Source organism: Henckelia pumila, chromosome 3 (genome assembly GCF_033568475.1).
Source record: "Henckelia pumila isolate YLH828 chromosome 3, ASM3356847v2, whole genome shotgun sequence".
NCBI classification, from domain to species: domain Eukaryota; kingdom Viridiplantae; phylum Streptophyta; class Magnoliopsida; order Lamiales; family Gesneriaceae; genus Henckelia; species Henckelia pumila.
The window spans coordinates 83,116,526-83,139,834 of NC_133122.1; the positions used below are offsets into that span (position 1 = coordinate 83,116,526).

The following is a 23,309-nucleotide window of genomic DNA, read 5'->3' on the forward strand; positions in this document are numbered from 1 at the left end:
GAAAAAATTTAAGGAGAGAATATTTATTAAACTCATGATATCGGTAGGTGTTCGATAAATTATTGAATCTCTCTCATTCTGCATAGAATGGCTCTCCATGTTGCTGAGTAAAACTCATGAATACTTGTCGATAGAACATCTCAAAGTATTACACCAGATGAATTCCTGCAAAAATAAAATTAAAAAAATAGATCAAGCAGGACTAAATTATTACTATAAAAAATAGAAAATTAACTAAAGAAAATAACAAAAGTAAATATTGTCGATTTAAATCCCCGAAAACGGCGCCAAAAAATTGATCGAGCAAATACTACCACTGAAAATCAAACTAAATATATATAACAATTAAGCTTAAATATATCGCAAGTGCACGAGTCAAGTAATAATATAGTGTACAAAGTACGAGTATCGTCCCACAGAGATTGATTTATGTTAAAATTACCTCAAGTATTATTCTTTAGTTAAAAAAGATGAGATGAGAATAAATTAATAAACTTAAATAAAAGACTGAAACAAAAGATAAATAACGAAATAAATTTCAAAAAATAAATAAATGATTGTTAGGATCTCAATTCACCTACCCCTTAATCTTATCTAATGATTGAATTTCAATTCTCAAGCTATGCTTCTAACGGAATTCCTTAATCTATCAATGTACTCTGTTGAACTATATTAATCTAATTAACAAAATGCAATAACCAAGTGTTATTGCGTTATTTAGCAACTGCAATTGCATTAATGAATGGTGGAATCCTCTAGCTTTCAAACTAATGGACTATGACTATCAGCATGTATCCAACCTCATATTTCTATGCAAGTTATAGATCCATGAATTATATTACTCTATCATGTTATAAAATATCCTTTCGGTATCAATTATAACACATAAAATCAATTCGAAGTTGATCAATCTCCAAATAATCAAGAATTCATAAAAACTAAATCCAATATTCAAGAAGGAATCAAACATAGTTTTAGGGGTAAGATCCCTTAAATCCCAACAAAAAGAAAAGAGAAAAGAGACAACTAGTAGTTGCGGTTTTTGAGTTCTTCTTGTCCTCTCCCTCGCTCATGCCCTTTGTTCCTTTGATTGATGGCCGCCTCCTCTCTTCAATTCTATCTGCCATCTAAAGTCCCCAGTTGTGTTCTTTTCTCTTCTTTTTATATGTGCTTGAAAAACCGTCAAATAAAGCCCGACAATTCGCCAATTTGTAATTTTCAAATTTTCAGATTTTTTCCACTTCCGTGTCACGCCTAGGCGGAAAAAAATCCCGCCTAGGCGACTAAAATTATGTCCCAAAAGTGTTTTTCTCGCATATTCTCTTCTGCAGTGCGCGACAATTTTCAAAAAATCATATCTCACAATCTAACTGTCGGATCGAGCTGAAATTTTGAGAGCAGCTTTAAAACATCATAAACTACAATCTGGATGGTGATATTAGATTTGGATCACTCTAGAGTCAAAAAATAATTTTTGGACCATTAATGCTTTGTGATTCTCGATGCTTAAACTCTTCATTTTCTCCATCTTTTGCCTACAACAAATCAAAAATTATGAGTAGTGATCATAATGAAAGAAATATTCAATAACTAAGCATGAATGACCTTAAAAACACGAAATCATGCAAAACACATGCAAAACAATGCAATAAAACACGTAAAAACGACACCTATCAATATGGTACCTTTTGCATATACTCCACCTCATTAGCATCCTTGGGTGACTAAGTAGTAGAGAGTTTAAAATGCTTTCCTATGGGAGTGCTTACTGATTTTGAAGTAGCCATAGAAAAATTGTGAAGAAACTTTACAACATAACCCTCTTGAGATAGAAATAATCTTATGTTATTTCTATCTCGAATGATGTTAATTCCCAGAATCTTACTAGCACTTCCCATATCTTTCATTTCAAATTCTTCTTTTAACTTTAAATTGAGTTCATTCATCTCTATTTTATCCTTGATTTCTATAAGCATATCATCTACATAAAGCAATAGGTATATTGGACAACCAGAGATTTCCTTCTTTAAATACACACAAGTGTCATGCTTAGACCTCTCATACCCAACTTTCTCCATGAAGCTATCATACCTCAAATACCACTGTCGAGGGGCCTACTTCAAGCCATAAATGGACTTCTTTAACAAGCACACCTGATCTGAGTTTCCTTGTTCAAAACCATTAGGTTTTTTCATGTAGATAGCCTCCTCTAGACCACCATGCAAGAAAGTTGGTCTTAATATCCATTTGATCAAGCTCCATATCCTTTTGAGCAACCATTCAACGTATCAATCGAATGGACGTTTGTTTTACCACTGGTGAGAAAATCTCATTAAAATCTATTCCTTCTCTTTGTGTGAAGCCCTTAGCTACCAGCCTTGCTTTGTATCTAACTCCTTCAAAACCTGGAATTCCTTCCTTTTTCTTAAAACTCCATTTGCAGCCAACTAGCTTTTGATTTTTAGGTTTATCAACTAGACACCATGTTTTTTTTTCTCCAAGGAAGACATTTCTTCTTTCATTGCTTGGAGCCATTTTGAACTTCCTTGTTGTTCATTACTTGTTCAAACTCCAATGGCTCCACCTCATCAAGCTCACTACCTGTCACAAAGGCATGTGCTAGTAGATATTCATAACCAAGTCTTTGAGGAACTTTAATAGTCCTCTTTGGTTTGTCTCTTGTGAACACCGTGGTTTGGGAAGCTTACACCGTGGTTTGGGAAAAAAATTAGCTTTCAGTACAGCATTCCACCCTCAGAAAGATGGGCAATCATAGAGAGTGATTCAAATACTCGAGGATATGCTCAAAGCTTGCATTATAGACTTTGGGGGTAATTGGGAGTCAAATTTGTCTTTATTGGAGTTCACATACAACAATAGTTATCAAAAGACTATTGGTATGGCTCCTTATGAAGCATTGTATGGAAGGAAGTGTAGGACTCCTCGACATTGGGATGAAGTCGGAGAAAGAGCTGTGTTGGGATCGGAGTTAGTGACTCAAATAGTGAGTTTGATAGCAAAGATTAGAGATATGATGTTGACAGCTCAGAGTCATCAGAAAAGCTACGCCGACAAGCTGTGTATAGAATTGGATTTTGAGGTAGGTGATCACATATTCTTGAAGGTGTCACCTTGGAAGGGTGTTATGAGATTTGGCAAGAGGGGAAAAACTGAGTCCAAGATACATAAGAACTTTTGAGATCTTGGAGATGGTTGGGGATCGAGCTTATCGAGTAGCTTTGCCTCCAAACCTAGAAGAGGTTCACAATGGCTTCCATATCTCCATGTTGAGGATGTACGTTGCAAATCCTTCTCATGTAATTCACCACGAACCAATGCAGTGGACACCATATTTGTCCTATGAGTATATACCTATTCAAATCTTGGACAGTCAAGTTCGAAGGTTGCGGAATAGGGAGATCAAGATGGTGAAAGTCCTATGGCATAAATAGTTGGTTGAGGAAGCTACATGGGAGACTGAGCAGGATATGCGTTTTCGCTATCCTAAGCTTTTTGGTAATTTGGATTTCGAGGACGAAATTCTTCTAAGGAGGGTAGAGTTGTAAGGTCCAAAAGTCCACTAGCTAGCTCGATCACGATAATTTTGAGTGATTTATATGATTTTATGCATGTTATTAATGATGTTTAATTTTGATGTCATGTTATGCCTGAAAATTTTATGTGTTACATGTCATTTTAAAGTTTTCAGGTTTGGAATTTAGACTGGACCAAAGAAACGAGTCTAACCCTCGAACGAGTTAAGAAAATGTTTTATGTTTAAAATTAGAGTGGGTGCAGTATTTTGAGAGAAAATATTTTATGTTATGAAATTTTAATGTTGGTATTTAATTTTAATATCGAGATGAGGAAAATTTTTAAAAGTAGTGTTTGAGACTAATGGGCCGACTTTTAAGCCCATTAGTTACAAAGTATTCTGGCGTCAAAACTTTTCAGATTTATCTTTTCATTCTTTTCCTGCGAGACACCTCCTTTCTTTATTCTATCTTCATGTTCAAACTGCATCAAGAGCTAGGGCGGGATTTTTCTCCGTTCAAGCGTAGATCGTTCTCAATTTCAGGTTAAATCCAAACACCAGAGATACAGGAAAGTTTTTAACAATTGAAACCACTATTCAAGAGTATAATTGTGTTTGATATGAACCCTAGGTAGATTTATGATTTTCTTTGTTGCGTGATTTTAGAAAGGTTCATGAGTATGATGTATAATCTTGAAGCGTGATGCGTTCCTGATGTGTTCGGTGTAAGTTTGTCGAGATTCAATGATATAGATGTTTGAAAAATCAAAATTTTCATGTGGGAGTTTTGATTGAAAGTTTTGATGAAAATATTTTGAAGATGGTTGTTTTCGGATGAATTCTTTTTTGAGATTTTGAAATTTTTCATGTTTTTTATCATAATTTTCAATGAGAGAGTGAATAGCTTCGAAAAGGACCGAAAAGAGAGCAAGACGCGAGAGTCACGCCTTGCGCACGCAGTTTCCTGTGCGTGCAATCAGCCGCACATTTGAGTCCTAAATTTATGTTTATGATATTTTAAGGTGTTTTAAGTATTTTTAAGAGTGCTTATTCAAAAAATTTCAAGTTTTGATGTCCAGGATAGATGAAACGACTCATGTGGATTGATTATGCTATGTAATGCATGTATATGATGTGTACCTTCATGAAAGCTATTTTTCCATGACATTCATGAAATGTTATGAAGTATTTTATGCATGAATGCATTCCATAGCGGTTTTAGCATGCATGACGTTTTTACGAAAGATTATGAACATGAAAGGATGAAGTTTGTGACCATGAATTTTATGATAAGAAGTACGATGATGATTGTTATGATGATTCATGATAAAGATTTTGATGTTTTATGTGCTTTTGTGGTGGCAATACGGGACTGGTACTCCGGGATGAGCTCCGGAGGGGCCTTTACAAACTATGGCTCACAAGATGGAAATTACAGGACTGGTACTCCAAGATGAGCTCCGGAGGGGTCTTTTCGAAGAATGAAAGTTTAAGGGCCGATGTCATATGCTTGTTGTACAACAATTGTGATCACAAGAAACTATGATGTGCTCTTATGATGGTTGTAAGGTCCAAAAAGTCCACTAGCTTAATCACGATTAATTGATTGAATTATATGGATGATAACGAGGGCACGGGTCATTTTGTGGTTTATACCGATTCTTCAAAGAGTGGATTAGGAGCTGTTTTGATGCAGGATGATAAAGTAATAGCATATGCATCTCGACAGCTGAAGGAAGGTCCATGAGAGGAACTACCCGACTCATGATCTTGAGTTGGAGGCAGTTGTTTTTGCTTTGAAGCTATGGAGACACTACTTGTACGGCGAAAGGTGTCAGATTTTCACTGATTAAAAAAGCCTAAAATACTTCTTCACCCAGAAGGAGTTGAACATGAGGCAGAGACGATGGCTGGAATTGGTGAAGGACTACGACTGTGACATTAGCTATCATCCTGGTAAGGCTAATGTTGTAGCAGATGCATTGAGTCGCAAGTTTGCGACATTGAACCAAATGACAGTCCAGCAGGAGTTGATTATTGATTTTGAACGGATGAGTTTGGAGGTATTCGAACAAATGGAGGTGTGCACTCTAGCAGCCTTAACAGTAGTAACTAGTTTGCTTGAGAGAATTCGAGCAGGCCAAGATTCTGATGAACAGTTGACGTTGTGGAGGAACAGAGATGAAGCTAAGGGTGGTACATTGTACACTTTCAAAGATGGAATTGTTCATCACCGAGGTAGAATGTGGGTGCCAGCAGTAGACTCACTGAGAGTTGAAGTGATTACTGAAGCTCATACTGTTCCGTATTCCATTCATCCAGGAAGTACAAAAATGTATAAGGATCTGCAATCCCTATACTAGTGGCCAGGTATGAAGAAGGATATCGTAAGATTTGTGAGTGAATGCTTGACTTGTCAGCAGGTGAAAATTGAGCATCAGAGGCCAGTAGGACTCCTGAAACCATTGCCAATACCCACCTGGAAGTGGGAAGATGTCACTATGGATTTCGTGGTAGGATTGTCAGTTTCACCGCGAAGGATGAACTCGATTTGGGTGATAGTTGACAGTTTAACTAAGTCAGCTCATTTTATTCAAGTCAGGAATAACTTCTCGATGAATCAGTATGCAGAGCTGTACATTCGAGAAATTGTCAGATTTCATGGAGTACCAGCGAAGTATCTGACAGAGATCCTAAGTTCACTTCGAACTTTTGGGAAAGTTTACATAGAGGATTGGGAACGAAGATAGCTTTCAGTACAGATTTTCACTCTCAGACAGATGGTCAGTCAGAACGAGTGATCCAAATACTCGAAGACATGTTGAAAGCTTGTATGATCAACTTTGGGGGTAATTGGGAATCTAAATTGCCTTTAGTGGAGTTTACTTACAACAATAGTTATCAAGCAACTATTGGCATGACTCCTTATGAGGCATTGTATGGGAGAAGTTGTAGAACTCCCCTACACGGGGATGAAGTTGGAGAGAGAGCTGTTTTGGGACCGGATATAGTGACTTAAACGGTGGATGTAATAGCCAAGATCAGAGACAGAATGTTGACAACTCAAAGTCGATAGAAAAGTTACGTCGACCAGCGACGTAGAGATTTGGAGTTTGTAGTAGGTGACCATGTATTTTTAAAGGTGTCACCATGTAAAGGTGTTATGAGGTTTGGAAAGAGAGGTAAATTGAGTCCAAGATATATAGGACCTTTCGAGATCCTAGAAAAAGTTGGGGCTCGAGCTTACCGGGTAGCACTACCACCAAACTTGGAGGGTGTTCACAATGTCTTCCATATCTCCATGCTAAGGAAGTATGTGGCAAATCCTTCTCATGTTATCCGCCATGAGCCAGTGGATTGGACGCCAGGCTTATCCTACGATGAGATGCCTGTTCAAATCTTGGACAGACAAGTTCGTAGGTTGAGAAACAGAGAGATTCCAATGGTGAAAGTCTTATGGCGCAACCAGTTGGTTAAGGAATCTACTTGGGAAACCGAACAGGATATGCGAGAATGCTATCCTGGACTGTTTGGTAAGTCGAATTTCGAGGACGAAATTCTTTTAAGGAGGGTAGAGTTGTAAGGTCCAAAAGTCCACTAGCTTAATCACGATTAATTAATTGAATTATATGATTTAATGCATGTTATTTAGATAAATTAATTGTTATGTGAATTATGTTATTTAATTAAATGCCTGAAATGTTATGTGATAGGTATGATTTTAAAGTTTTCAGGTTGGTATTAATTTTGGGTCGTAGGACGAGCCTAGCCTTGGCTTGAGTTAAGAAAATTTGTTTATTTTAAATTAAGTTTAAAGAGATGCAGTGTATTTTTATTAAATGGGAGAGTAAAATTTTAAAGGATTTTAAATGTAACTAATGGGCCGTGTTGGAGCCCATTAGTCACAAAAGAAATAAGCGTTCGGAATTTTATTCTGAACTCTCATTTTGAACGCTCTCTTTTTCTCTCAAATCTCTCTCACTCAAATGCTGCATCAAGGCTAGGGTTCTTTGACTTCTCAAGGCTAGATCGTTCCGACGTCCAGGTTAATCTCAATCAGACGATTCAGGCAAGTTTTTACTATTTTTTTTAAACCCATTCAAGAATATATGTAATTTCAAGGTAAAAACCTACGTGTTTGATTGGTGATCTATGCATGTTCTTTTTGGAAAATTTTACGAGTATGTTGCTTGATTGCGATACGTGAAGCATTCCTGATGAGTTCGGTTCATGTTTATGGAGTTTTGAATGATTTGAAGGAAATAAATCAAATTTTTGGGTAAAAGTAGTTATGAGGGTTTTTGATTCAAAATCTTTGAAATGGTTGATGTATTGGTACAAGTTATTCTTGAAGTTTTGATGTTGTTGAATGGTATTTTGATGGAAAAACGTTCCAAAGCATTGTGGGTTTTGAAATAGTGCAGAAAAGATCAGTTTTCGAAAAAAGATGTCGCGACGGCGTTCCCGCGCCTGAGCTGTGCAACTTTGCGCAAAGGCGGCGCGCACTCGCTGCTGAGGCAGCGCGCCCGCACCGCGATTCCGCTAGAACGCGAGCGGGCGGCACGCCCGCGGTGTAGAGACAGCGCAGCCGCGCCGCAGGCTCGACTTTCCTACCGCATTTTATGAGTTTTTAAGTCATAAAAATCATATTTTCAGTATTTTAATGTATGTTAATTATTTTTAAGAATGTTCATGAAGAATTTTTAAAGTTTTCAAGGTCTGAGACGGACGGAATGCCTCACGTGGATCGGTCAAGTTATGTATTGCATGATTATGTGATTTTCTCATGAAAGCTAATTTCTCATGAAATGATTTGAAGAATTTTAAGCATGTAGCATCACGAGAAACTTTATGAGCATGTTACGAGATTTATGGAAATGACATGATAAGATGAATGATATGATACATGGAAAATATTTTGATGATTTGTGCGTCTTGTGGTGATTATATGGGGTATTCACTTCGGGATGAGCTCTAGAGCGGCTATCCAAACATGGCTCACGGGATGGATATACGGGATATGCACTTCGGAATGAGCTCCGAAGCGGCAATCCAAAGAATGAAAGTTTACAGGCTTAATGTCATATGTTTGTTTATCAACAGGAAACTATGAATGGCTCATTATGACGGTTGCCACAATACTCATACTTCATCACCCCAAATATTTTATGTTATGGCTACATCAAAGTTATGTTTATTGCATGAAAGCTTAAGTTAATGTTTTCTCTTTTAAAGTTAAATCTTTTTTATGCATTTTCTTGCTGAGTCTTTCGACTCATTATATTTGAATGGTGCAGGTAACGAGGATGTGGATGCTTTTATTGATGATTATGTGGGCGGACATGAAGAAGAGGCAGGGGTCGGTGCAACGAGCAATGCATGAGTGCGAATGCTTTAGAATGGAAGATGTTTTAAACAAATTTTGAATCTTATGTTGATGGCCATGTTTGGCAAAGATTTTTAAATGCTATTTTATTTTGTGCACTTATTATACGCTCTTTTTATTAAAGAAGATTATGCTTCCGCAAAATTTTTATTTTTACCAAATTTAAGTATGCATGTTGAGTAACGCTCCGATTAAGAAATTGGGACGTTACAATGGTTGTCACAAATACACATATCTCATCACCCTAAATGTCAAGTTTTTTATGTTATGTTCATGATGCAGCACTATTTCTTTTTGTTGCAAGTCTTCACGCGATTTTCACTATGCATATTCTGTTGGAAAACGTGTTCAGATCAATCAAGAATTGATACCCGGTGCAGCGGAAGTTTAAAAATTTTATTTTATTATATGGAACGATTCCATATCAAGGGTATCAAAACTTTTACGATTAAATATGTGTAAGTAAAACAAATAATCACAATTAAATATTTTACCTTAAAATCTCGAAGCGAGATTATGGACACCAACAGAACTTAATCTGCTCTTCTTGTAAATCCCGGGAACCAATGGCGTCACGATCAATCACCGGAATTAGGTCCACAAACAAAAAACAGAAACCCTCTGATTGACTGCACTAGAAATCAATCAGAAGTTTTACGTAGAGAATAAACAGATTTGATCTGTTAATTCGAATTGTAATTTTTCACAAAAATCACAGTCCAAATTTTCTCAAAAGGGACAGAGGAATTTTCGAAAAACCTCTTGAATAATATAGACTGATTTTCGAAAATTGCTAGACTGAAAAACTTGTGTAATTTTTGAACACAGTACATATATTTATAGATAATTTCTAGATTAGATTAAGTTATAATTGCATTAGGACTCTAACTCCTTAGGGCCCACAATCCATAACTTAAGCCCAACAAGCCAAGCCCGTTGTTCTAGAAATTAATATAAAATTCATCGTGACTCCGATTGATAAACTGATTTTACCAATGTGCACAGATATCATTTCTGCATCTTTTAAAGTCAAGATAATTTTTATGAATCCGAATTCAGTGATTTCCAAAAATGCCCATCCCTATGTCATTTTAGGAAATCTCACTCCGTTTATTTAAGAAGTCCAACTTCTCTTTCATTAAATTTAACTCTTTAAATTTAACTATCTCTACGGGGTTTTAAGAATCCATTACTTGTGTAACCCTCAATGGTTCAGGAATACAGCTAGCCGTGGGCTCACAACTCCTTGTGACTCGGAACAACAATTTCCGACTTACCCATCGAATCATGGTAAGAGCGCCTAGCAACATCGCCCCATGATTCCCAAGGTATTACTGATAGTGCCTGCAAGAACCAGTAGATTTTGGTTAGCGTACAGTACAGTCCCTTCATCCATATATCCCGATTGAATCAACAACCATTGGTATATCGAGAGTCGTTCGAGATTCGATAACTATGCATTACATCTTGGAGATCAAATAGTGATATCGTATGTGTTACTAGGAAAACCCATTAACCTAAAACACATCATGTACTCTGGCCAGAGATTCATCACACTAATATCTCCTCAGATCGCATAGGATATCCACACTCGCAAGTATGTGGTGAATCCTTGACAACAAAGCATCGACTCCTATATGTGTCGTAACTGTACCCAATCCCGACACCTGATGACGCCAATAGAGTCGGTAAACGAGTCAAAGTACAATACTAGCATATAGAGTCTCAATGATGTTTCAAGTAATAAGGACTAATGGTGTACAACCAAAACCGCGGACTTTTCCCACTCGATAAGTGATAACCACTTGAAAAGTAGGGTAGTTCGATCATTCATCATATGAATATCCATTTGCATGCTTTGAACATCTCTATGTTCCAACCAATGAAACGTGGTACTCTGCATCGCAAATTCTAGTCTCAATCTCAAGCGATCCTTATCCTTATTTGCGGACGGCTCAATTGACTAGGAACAGTTTAGAATATACAGTGACTATAAGATGTGTTTCATGATAACCATCCCCATGTGCTACCACATCTTACATACACTATAATATATTCAAGGTCTTTATCAAAACAACAATAGTATATCATAATATAACATTATGAAGAAAGATAAAGTCAATGTCATTATATAAGTGTAAATTATATTAAACAAAAGATTGTTTTACATAGAGTCATAAAAGCCCTTAGCCACAAGTTGGCTAACCGGGCACCCACTCTTTCAATCTCCCACTTGCCCTAAAGCCAACTAGTCATACTACGTAATCCCATTGCAATGGTTGTCACAAATACACATATCTCATCACCCTAAATGTCAAGTTTTTTATGTTATGTTCATGATGCAGCACTATTTCTTTTTGTTGCAAGTCTTCACGCGATTTTCACTATGCATATTCTGTTGGAAAACGTGTTCAGATCAATCAAGAATTGATACCCGGTGCAGCGGAAGTTTAAAAATTTTATTTTATTATATGGAACGATTCCATATCAAGGGTATCAAAACTTTTACGATTAAATATGTGTAAGTAAAACAAATAATCACAATTAAATATTTTACCTTAAAATCTCGAAGCAAGAGATTATGGACACCAACAGAACTTAATCTGCTCTTTTTGTAAATCCCGGGAACCGATGGCGTCACGATCAATCACCGGAATTAGGTCCACGAACAAAAAACAGAAACCCTCTGATTGACTGCACTAAAAATCAATCAGAAGTTTTACGTAGAGAATAAACAGATTTGATCTGTTAATTCGAATTGTAATTTTTCACAAAAATCACAGTCCGAATTTTCTCAAAAGGGACAGAGGAATTTTCGAAAAACCTCTTGAATAATATAGACTGATTTTCGAAAATTGCTAGACTAAAAAACTTGTGTAATTTTCGAACACAGTACATATATTTATAGATAATTTCTAGATTAGATTAAGTTATAATTGCCTTAGGACTCTAACTCCTTAGGGCCCACAATCCATAACTTAAGCCCAACAAGCCAAGCCCGTTGTTCTAGAAATTAATATAAAATTCATCGTGACTCCGATTGATAAACTGATTTTACCAATGTGCACAGAAATCATTTTTGCATCTTTTAAAGTCAAGATAATTTTTATGAATCCGAATTCAGTGATTTCCAAAAATGTCCATCCCTATGTCATTTTAGGAAATCTCACTCCCTTTAGTTAAGAAGTCCAACTTCTCTTTCATTAAATTTAAATCTTTAAATTTAACTATCTCTACGGGGTTTTAGTAATCCATTACTTGTGTAACCCTCAATGGTTCAGGAATACAGCTAGCCGTGGGCTCACAACTCCTTGTGACTCGGAACAACAATTTCCGACTTACCCATCGAATCATGGTAAGAGCGCCTAGCAACATCGCCCCATGATTCCCTAGGTATTACTGATAGTGCCTGCAAGAACCAGTAGATTTTGGTTAGCGTACAGTACAGTCCCTTCATCCATATATCCCGATCGAATCAACAACCATTGGTATATCGAGAGTCGTTCGAGATTCGATAACTATGCATTACATCTTGGAGATCAAATAGTGATATCGTATGTGTTACTAGGAAAACCCATTAACCTAAAACACATCATGTACTCTGGCCAGAGATTCATCACACTAATATCTCCTCATATCGCATAGGATATCCACACTCGCAAGTATGTGGTGAATCCTTGACAACAAAGCATCGACTCCTATATGTGTCGTAACTGTACCCAATCCCGACACCTGATGACCCCAATAGAGTCGGTAAACGAGTCAAAGTATAGTACTAGCATATAGAGTCTCAATGATGTTTCAAGTAATAAGGACTAATGATGTACAACCAAAACCGCGGTCTTTTCCCACTCGATAAGTGATAACCACTTGGAAAGTCCGAATAGGGTAGTTCGATCATTCATCATATGAATATCCATTTGCATGCTTTGAACATCTCTATGTTCCAACCAATGAAACGTGGTACTCTGAATCGCAAATGCTAGTCTCAATCTCGAGCGATCCTTATCCTTATTTGCGGACGGCTCAATTGACTAGGAACAGTTTAGAATATACAGTGACTATAAGATGTGTTTCATGATAGCCATCCTCATGTGCTACCACATCTTACATACACTATAGTATATTCAAGGTCTTTATCAAAACAACAATAGTATATCATAATATAACATTATGAAGAAAGATAAAGTCAATGCCATTATAAAAGTGTAAATTATATTAAACAAAAGATTGTTTTACATAGAGTCATAAAAGCCCTTAGCCACAAGTTGGCTAACCGGGCACCCACTCTTTCAATCTCCCACTTGCCCTAAAGCCAACTAGTCATACTACGTAATCCCATTGCAATGGTTGTCACAAATACGCATATCTCATCACCCTAAATGTCAAGTTTTTTATGTTATGTTCATGATGCAGCACTATTTCTTTTTGTTGCAAGTCTTCACGCGATTTTCACTATGCATATTCTGTTGGAAAACGTGTTCAGATCAATCAAGAATTGATACCCGGTGCAGCGGAAGTTTAAAAATTTTATTTTATTATATGGAACGATTCCATATCAAGGGTATCAAAACTTTTACGATTAAATATGTGTAAGTAAAACAAATAATCACAATTAAATATTTTACCTTAAAATCTCGAAGCGAGATTATGGACACCAACAAAACTTAATCTGCTCTTCTTGTAAATCCCGGGAACCGATGGCGTCACGATCAATCACCGGAATTAGGTCCACGAACAAAAAACAGAAACCCTCTGATTGACTGCACTAGAAATCAATCAGAAGTTTTACGTAGAGAATAAGCAGATTTGATCTGTTAATTCGAATTGTAATTTTTCACAAAAATCACAGTCCGAATTTTCTCAAAAGGGACAGAGGAATTTTCGAAAAACCTCTTGAATAATATAGACTGATTTTCGAAAATTGCTAGACTGAAAAACTTGTGTAATTTTTGAACACAGTACATATATTTATAGATAATTTCTAGATTAGATTAAGTTATAATTGCATTAGGACTCTAACTCCTTAGGGCCCACAATCCATAACTTAAGCCCAACAAGCCAAGCCCGTTGTTCTAGAAATTAATATAAAATTCATCATGACTCCGATTGATAAACTGATTTTACCAATGTGCACAGATATCATTTCTGCATCTTTTAAAGTCAAGATAATTTTTATAAATCCGAATTCAGTGATTTCCAAAAATGCCCATCCCTATGTCATTTTAGGAAATCTCACTCCCTTTAGTTAAGAAGTCCAACTTCTCTTTCATTAAATTTAACTCTTTAAATTTAACTATCTCTACGGGGTTTTAGTAATCCATTACTTGTGTAACCCTCAATGGTTCAGGAATACAGCTAGCCGTGGGCTCACAACTCCTTGTGACTCGGAACAATAATTTCCGACTTACCCATCTAATCATGGTAAGAGCGCCTAGCAACATCGCCCCATGATTCCCTAGGTATTACTGATAGTGCCTGCAAGAACCAGTAGATTTTGGTTAGCGTACAGTACAGTCCCTTCATCCATATATCCCGATCGAATCAACAACCATTGGTATATAGAGAGTCGTTCGAGATTCGATAACTATGCATTACATCTTGGAGATCAAATAGTGATATCGTATGTGTTACTAGGAAAACCCATTAACCTAAAACACATCATGTACTCTGGCCAGAGATTCATCACACTAATATCTCCTCAGATCGCATAGGATATCCACACTCGCAAGTATGTGGTGAATCCTTGACAACAAAGCATCGACTCCTATATGTGTCGTAACTGTACCCAATCCCGACACCTGATGACCCCAATAGAGTCGGTAAACGAGTCAAAGTACAGTACTAGCATATAGAGTCTCAATGATGTTTCAAGTAATAAGGACTAATGGTGTACAACCAAAACCGCGGACTTTTCCCACTCGATAAGTGATAACCACTTGGAAAGTCCGAATAGGGTAGTTCGATCATTCATCATATGAATATCCATTTGCATGCTTTGAACATCTCTATGTTCCAACCAATGAAACGTGGTACTTTGCATCGCAAATGCTAGTCTCAATCTCGAGCGATCCTTATCCTTATTTGCGGACGGCTCAATTGATTAGGAACAGTTTAGAATATACAGTGACTATAAGATGTGTTTCATGATAGCCATTCTCATGTGCTACCACATCTTACATACACTATAGTATATTCAAGGTCTTTATCAAAACAACAATAGTATATCATAATATAACATTATGAAGAAAGATAAAGTCAATGCCATTATAAAAGTATAAATTATATTAAACAAAAGATTGTTTTACATAGAGTCATAAAAGCCCTTAGCCACAAGTTGGCTAACCGGGCACCCACTCTTTCAATCTCCCACTTGCCCTAAAGCCAACTAGTCATACTACGTAATCCCATTGCTTCGCGATGTTTGTCAAACAATGGTCCTGGCAAGGTCTTAGTAAGCGGATCAGCGATATTGTCTGTAGAGGCCACTCTCTCGATACTGATGTCTCCTCTTTCCACGATCTCCCGGATGATGTAGTATTTCCTTAGTATGTGTTTGGACTTCTGATGAGACCTTGGTTCCTTTGCCTGAGCAACGGCACCCGTGTTGTCACAGTACACCGGGACTGAACCAACAGCTTCAGGAATTACACCCAACTCTTGGATGAATTTCCTTATCCAAACCGCCTCTTTAGCAGCAGCTGATGCTGCAATGTATTCTGCCTCAGTGGTGGAATCCGCTGTGGTGTCCTGCTTGGAACTCTTCCAAGAGACAGCACCGCCATTGAGCACAAATACAAATCCAAAGGTTGATTTCGAGTCATCCACATCACATTGGAAGCTAGAGTCGGTATAGCCTTCCAACTTCAATTCTCTCCCTCCATAAACCATGAATAAATTCTTAGTCCTTCGCAAGTACTTAGGAATATCCTTCACGGCTTTCCAATGCATTTGACCGGGATTGGCTTGGTATCTGCTCGTGACGCTCAGAGCATAGGCCACATCCGGTCTGGTAGATATCATCCCATACATGATACTACCTATGGCTGACGCATATGGCACGTGTGTCATCTTCTCTATCTCTTTGTCAGTCTTGGGACACATAGACTTGGATAAAGAAACTCCATGACACATAGGTAGATGTCCTCTCTTGGACCCATCCATTGAAAACCTTTTCAATATGGTGTCGATGTAGGTTGATTGAGTGAGTCCTATCATTCTTTTAGATCTATCTCTATAGATCTGAATTCCTAGAATATAGGATGCCTCACCTAAATCCTTCATCGAGAATCTACCTGATAACCATATCTTTGTTGACTGCAACATCCCTACATCATTTCCCATGAGTAGGATGTCATCAACATAAAGTACTAAGAATGTTACCGCATTCTTAACTACTTTCTTGTACACGCATGGTTCCTTCGGGTTCTTGATAAAACCAAAATCCTTTATCGTTTCATCAAATTTCTGGTTCCAACTTCTTGATGCTTGTTTGAGACCATAGATTGATCTCTGAAGCTTGCATACCTTATGCTCGCTTCCCATGGATGTGTATCCCTCAGGCTGCATCATATAGATCTCTTCTTAATGTTTCCATTAAGAAATGCAGTCTTTACATCCATTTGTCATATCTCATAGTCATACCATGCTGCTATGGCAATAAGGATTCTTATGGACTTGAACATTGTGACTGGTGAAAAGGTTTCATCATAGTCAACTCCTTGTCTTTGAGTATAACCTTTTGCCACCAATCGTGCCTTGTAGGTCAATATCTTTCCATCAAGCCCAAGCTTTCTCTTATAGATCCATTTGCACCCAATTGGAACAATTCCATCGGGAGGATCTACTAAAGACCAAACTTGGTTAGAATGCATCGAGTCTATTTTCGATTGCATAGCTTTAAGTCATAAATTTGAATCAGCATCAGAAATTGCTTCCTTGAAGTTTCTTGGATCACATCCAATGTCGGGTTCACTTTGATCCCCTTCAAGAAGAAGACCATATCTAATAGGAGGCCTAGAAGTCCTCTCGGATCTCCTAGTAATAGGCGTGTCTTGTGATGATTCTTGAGGTGTAGGATCGCTATTTTGTATCTCGGGTTCTTCTCGAATTTCTTCGAGTTCCATCATCTTGCCTTTCTTATCCAATAAGAACTCCTTCTCCAAGAAGGTGGCATTCCTTGAAAAAAACACTTTTGTTTCAGTAGGATGATAGAAATAATATCCGATTGAATTCTTCGGATACCCTACAAAATAACATAAGGTGGATCGACTATCCAACTTATCTCCTACTGTCTACTTCACGTAAGCAGGACATCCCCAAATCCTCAAGTACGAATACTTAGGAGCTTTGCCATTCCATAACTCGTATGGTGTTTTATTTACTGCTTTAGTGTGGACGTTGTTTAACAACAATACCGCCGTTTCAAGCGTGTAGCCCCAAAACGAAGGTGGGAGCTCAGTGAAGCTCATCATGGATCAAACCATGTCCAACAAAGTTCGATTGCGACGCTCCGAAACACCATTCAGCTGAGGTGTCATAGGAGGAGTCCACTGAGAGAGAATCTCATTCTCTTTTAGATAGTCCAAAAACTCGGTACTTAAGTATTCTCCACCTCGATCCGATCGAAGTGCCTTAATACTTTTACGTAGTTTGTTTTCTACTTCAGCCTTGAATTCTTTGAACCTTTCAAATGCTTCAGACTTATATTTCATTAAATATAAATACCCATACCTAGAATGATCATCAGTAAAGGTAATGAAGTAGATGTTGCCACATTTAGTACCAATCCTAAATGGACCGCAAACATCTGTATGGATCAAATCCAACAGATTTTGACTATGCTCAGGTTTCCCTTTGAAAGGAGATTTAGTCATTTTTCCCTTTAGGCAGGACTCACAAGTAGGTAGAGAGTTAATATCAGACATATCAAACATGCCCTCTCCCACTAGCTTGTTCATCCTCCTTGAGGAAATATGACCTAGCCTAGCATGCCAAAGGTTTGCCGGGTTTTGACTATCGTTTTTCCTTTTAATTGTTGTTACCGGTTTATCAACATAATTAATTGGAACGTCTTTTAATTTTAAGCTATATAGATCGTTTTCAAGTTGTCCATTTCCAATCAAACATTCATTCTTGTAAATATTGCAAATTCCATTCACAAAATTGCAAGAAAAACCATATCTTTCAAGCATAGAAATAGATATAATGTTTTTGACCAAATCCGGAACATATAAAATATCTCTCAAAAATAACTTAAAATTGTTCTGCAAAACTAAATAAATGTCTCCTATAGCTTTGGCTTCGACTCTAGAACCATTCCCGAGCCTTAGCTGGGTCTCACCCATCCTTAGCTTACGACTTCTTGTCATCACCTACAAATCATTGCAAATGTGAGATCCACATCCGGTATCCAATACCCAAGAAGAATTATTAAGCGAAACATTTATTTCAATGTAAAACATACCCTTTGCAGTTCGCAACTGTTCGAGGTATTCCTTGCAGTTACGTTTCCAATGACCGAGTTTCTTGCAGTAGTGGCAAATGTTATCATCTTTATTCACATTTGAAACCTTGGCCTTTCCTTCTTATTTGGTACAATCTTCTTGGGCGGGGCAGAACGTTTCTTACCCTTTCCACTTGGCCCCTTCTTGGAGTAAGAAGAGGAGCCAACCAAGAGTACCAGTTTATCCTTCTTTAATGTGGCCTCATAAGACACAAGCATATTGACCATCTCTTCAAGGGTGGCCTCTATCTTGTTCATATTGAAGTTCAGCACAAATCCGTCAAACGACGAAGGAAGTGAAAGAAGTAATAAGTCCGCGTTTAGCTCATGCTCCAATGTCAAATCGAGTGTTATCAACTTTTCAATGAGCCCAATCATGTGTACCCCATGCTCACGGACCAAAGTCCCATCTCGCATGCGGCATGTCATGAGCTCTTTGACGGTGGCATACCTGTTCGACCTTGACTGAGCTCCAAAAAGTTCCTTGAGGTGCACGTGTATGTCAGCAGCATTCACGGAATCCTCAAATCACCTCTGGAGTTCATCAGACATTGAAGCTTGCATATAGCATTTAGCCTTGATATCATGGTCCCACCATTGATCAAGTTTTGCCAATTCTTTCGGACTTATATTAGCCGGTGCTTCCTTTGGAGGATTCTTTTCTAACACGTAGAAAATTTTCTCCGAGTTTAGAACAATTTTTAATTTACGGAACCATTCCGTATAGTTTGCGCCAGTCAATTTGTTTTGTTCGAGAATTGAGTATAGTAGATTTCGCGAATTCATCGTAATGAAATACTGAAAAGGAAACAGACAATAATCAGTGATTTGTTTAATTAATTTACTAAGACATAAAATATGGCGAATTTTAATTTTATGAATTACACTCCCACTATTTTAACGATTTCACTACCCTCTAGTGAAAACGGGAAACCCTTTCCTTAGTGGGAACATGGAGTCCAATTGACAAATCATAGTCCCGAATAATATCAGCCAACCATAATTTTCAAAAGGTAGAGCCCATTTGCTTCCAAAGCAACCCCCATGTTTTCACCTCATGTCCAATAAGGGCCCAATAATATGACGCCGTTTATTGTGACATGTCAAGATGACCCATCAATATTAAGTTGTGATGGACGGTCGCCATGTGGATCCCCAATAATATGAGCCAATCCCATGGGAGTTCCACCCAACTTACAACATGTGCCGATCCAATGTACAGCTTTCCGACGAACGGGCCCCCCCAATAATATGAGCCGGACCGTATCCGCGGGTAGCATCTCATACATTGATCGTTGATGGAAGGTAGGAATATTTAAACAATATTTAAATTCCCTTTGTTTATCTTGATATCAATTTTAAATCATATTTAAAATGAGGGATTTTATTTTGAAAATTTGTCTCATCATGCAATTTATGTATGCTTGCGGGATTCATACAATTTAGTCTAAACATGCATACATCAATAATATCATATATTATTTAAGGATGATCGATCTCATTAACTAATCGACCCGTGGTTGCCAATCACGAGTCTAAGTCCAATCCTAGGTGATATGCAAGTATGCAATGCAATCCTATTACATTGAGCTTCCAATTTACATTTCTTCGGTCTTCATTGTCTGCTGGGCCCACCATTTCTTCAAATCTTTGTCTCCCACTAAGTCTAATAAATTTACAATAAATTTCGATGACAAATATGGGATACATTTTTAGGGGTGGGAACGGGCCATAAACCAGGCCCACTTTTATTACATATGACAATCATATTGGGCTATAAACCAAGCCCATTAATAAAATCCAACAACAATAAGACAAATGTAAATTATCTAACATACACCTAAAACATTGGTCATGGCAATCGATCATCCTTTATCCAATAATTAATTCAATAATTAAATAATTGGATAAACATGCAAAGGCATCATAATTTAAAAGATAAAATCATATTTTATCTTATCCATCCATAAGATCATATCTTATCATCAATTGTACCAAAATAATTAATTTTATAAAATTTAATTTAACGGATAAAATTTATAAATTTTCCAAAAATTCAAATTTATCCAAAAATCAATTTTTAAAATTTTCGGACTCGAACAATTCGATCCGATGCCTCGTGAACCAATCAAAAACAATTTTCGATCGGATCAAAAACTAAAATTTCAAAAAAAAATTAGAATTTTAATTAAAAATTAAAAATAATTTTTCCGGGCTGCCCGAGACAATCCCGGGCAGGGCAGCGACGCTCGCTGCCCGATTTGCCCATTAAAATTCAATTTTAAAATTTTCGTTTTGTTTCAAAAACCGAGGCTTAAAAATTTTGTACAATCGATTAATTTAATCGTTTGATCTGAGCAACCTGTATCTGATACCACTGTTGGAAAACGTGTTCAGATCAATCAAGAATTGATACCCGGTGCAGCGGAAGTTTAAAAATTTTATTTTATTATATGGAACGATTCCATATCAAGGGTATCAAAACTTTTACGATTAAATATGTGTAAGTAAAAAAAATAATCACAATTAAATATTTTACCTTAAAATCTCAAAGCGAGATTATGGACACCAACAGAACTTAATCTACTTTTCTTGTAAATCCCGGGAACCGGTGGCGTCACGATCAATCACCGGAATTAGGTCCACGAACGAAAAACAGAAACCCTCTGATTGACTGCACTAGAAATTAATCAGAAGTTTTACGTAGAGAATAAACAGATTTGATCTGTTAATTTGAATTGTAATTTTTCACAAAAATCACAGTCCGAATTTTCTCAAAAGGGACAGAGGAATTTTCGAAAAACCTCTTGACTAATATAGACTGATTTTCAAAAATTGCTAGACTGAAAATCTTGTGTAATTTTTGAACACAGTACATATATTTATAGATAATTTCTAGATTAGATTAAGTTATAATTGCATTAGAACTCTAACTCCTTAGGGCCCATAATCCATAACTTAAGCTCAACAAGTCAAGCCCGTTGTTCTAGAAATTAATATAAAATTCATCGTGACTCCGATTGATAAACTGATTTTACCAATGTGCACAGAAATTATTTCTTCATTTTTTAAAGTCAAGATAATTTTTATGAATCCGAATTCAGTGATTTCCAAAAATGCCCATCCCTATGTCATTTTAGGAAATCCCACTCCCTTTAGTTAAGAAGTCCAACTTCTCTTTCATTAAATTTAACTCTTTAAATTTAACTATCTCTACGGGATTTTAGTAATCCATTACTTGTGTAACCTTTAATGGTTCAGGAATACAACTAGCCGTGGGTTCACAACTCCTTGTGACTCGGAACAAAAATTTCCGACTTACCCATCGAATCATGGTAAGAGCGCCTAGCAACATCGCCGCATGATTCCCTAGGTATTACTGATAGTGCCTGCAAGAACCAGTAGATTTTGGTTAGCGTACAGTACAGTCCCTTCATCCATATATCCCGATCGAATCAACAACCATTGGTATATCGAGAGTCGTTCGAGATTCGATAACTATGCATTACATCTTGGAGATCAAATAGTGACATCGTATGTGTTACTAGGAAAACCCATTAACCTAAAACACATCATGTACTCTGGCCAGAGATTCGTCACACTAATATCTCCTCAGATCGCATAGGATATCCACAATCGCAAGTATGTGGTGAATCCTTGACAACAAAGCATCGACTCCTATATGTGTCGTAACTGTACCCAATCCCGACACCTGATGACCCCAATAGAGTCGGTAAACGAGTCAAAGTACAGTACTAGCATATAGAGTCTCAATGATGTTTCAAGTAATAAGGACTAATGGTGTACAACCAAAACCGCGGACTTTTCCCACTCGATAAGTGATAACCACTTGGAAAGTCCGAATAGGGTAGTTCGATCATTCGTCATATGAATATCCATTTGCATGCTTTGAACATCTCTATGTTCCATACCAATGAAACGTGGTACTCTGCATCGCAAATGCTAGTCTCAATCTTGATTGATCCTTATCCTTATTTGCGGATGGCTCAATTGACTAGGAACAATTTAGAATATACAGTGACTATAAGATGTGTTTCATGATAGCCATCCCCATGTGCTACCACATCTTACATACACTATAGTATATTCAAGGTCTTTATCAAAACAACAATAGTATATCATAATATAACATTATGAAGAAAGATAAAGTCAATGCCATTATAAAAGTGTAAATTATATTAAACAAAAGATTGTTTTACATAGAGTCATAAAAGCCCTTAGCCACAAGTTGGCTAACCGGGCACCCACTCTTTCATATTCTTGCTGAGTTTTTAAACTTACTATACTTGAATGGTGCAGGTAATGATGATTTCGATGGCTTTATTGATGAATATGGGTCAGGGCATGAAGAGGAGCAAGGGGTCGGACCCGCGGGGGATGCATGAGTGCGACAATGTTATGAACAGTTTTATTGAGCACCGTTTACTTTTATTTTGAGAAAGGAAAGACAAGTTTTACCTTTTTCTTTTGTGGTTGATTGTCAACTATACTTTGAATTTTTTTTTTAAATGTTGGTGCGCAAATTTCTAATTTTAAGTAAAGATTTTATTCCGCAAATTATTTTCCTTAAAAATATAAAGTATGTATGTTTAGTAGCGTTCCTGAGTTTTGGAACATTACAACATATGTTGTGCAACCAAAAATATTTAGATTTGAGTAATTTGGTGCATTGACAGTCCATATCTCTTGGGGAGTTTTGAAGCTTATGGTTGTTGATGAACACATATTTATGAGGTAAGCTGCTGTTTTAGTAGCCTCTGCCCAGAATATAGGTGGAATAGATGCATTTGACAGCATACACCTTCCTCTTTCAAGAATGGTCCTATTCATTCTTTCAGCAAGTCCATTTTGTTTAGAAGTTT

General features: G+C 37.1%; 2 protein-coding genes across 2 annotated transcripts; both read left to right on the forward strand.

The window, feature by feature from the left end:
• Window positions 1-5,150: 5,150 nt before the first annotated feature.
• Window positions 5,151-6,554, forward strand: LOC140889112 (uncharacterized). The gene is made up of 3 exons (XM_073296822.1): window positions 5,151-5,274; window positions 5,510-5,860; window positions 6,160-6,554. The coding sequence occupies exons 1-3, from the start codon at window positions 5,151-5,153 to the stop codon at window positions 6,552-6,554; spliced, it is 870 nt and encodes a 289-aa protein (XP_073152923.1).
• A 144-nt stretch (window positions 6,555-6,698) lies between these two features.
• LOC140889113 (uncharacterized) lies at window positions 6,699-22,832 on the forward strand. The gene is made up of 2 exons (XM_073296823.1): window positions 6,699-7,068; window positions 22,747-22,832. Exons 1-2 carry the CDS (start codon window positions 6,699-6,701, stop codon window positions 22,830-22,832), a joined length of 456 nt encoding a protein of 151 aa, XP_073152924.1.
• The last annotated feature ends 477 nt before the right edge of the window (window positions 22,833-23,309 follow it).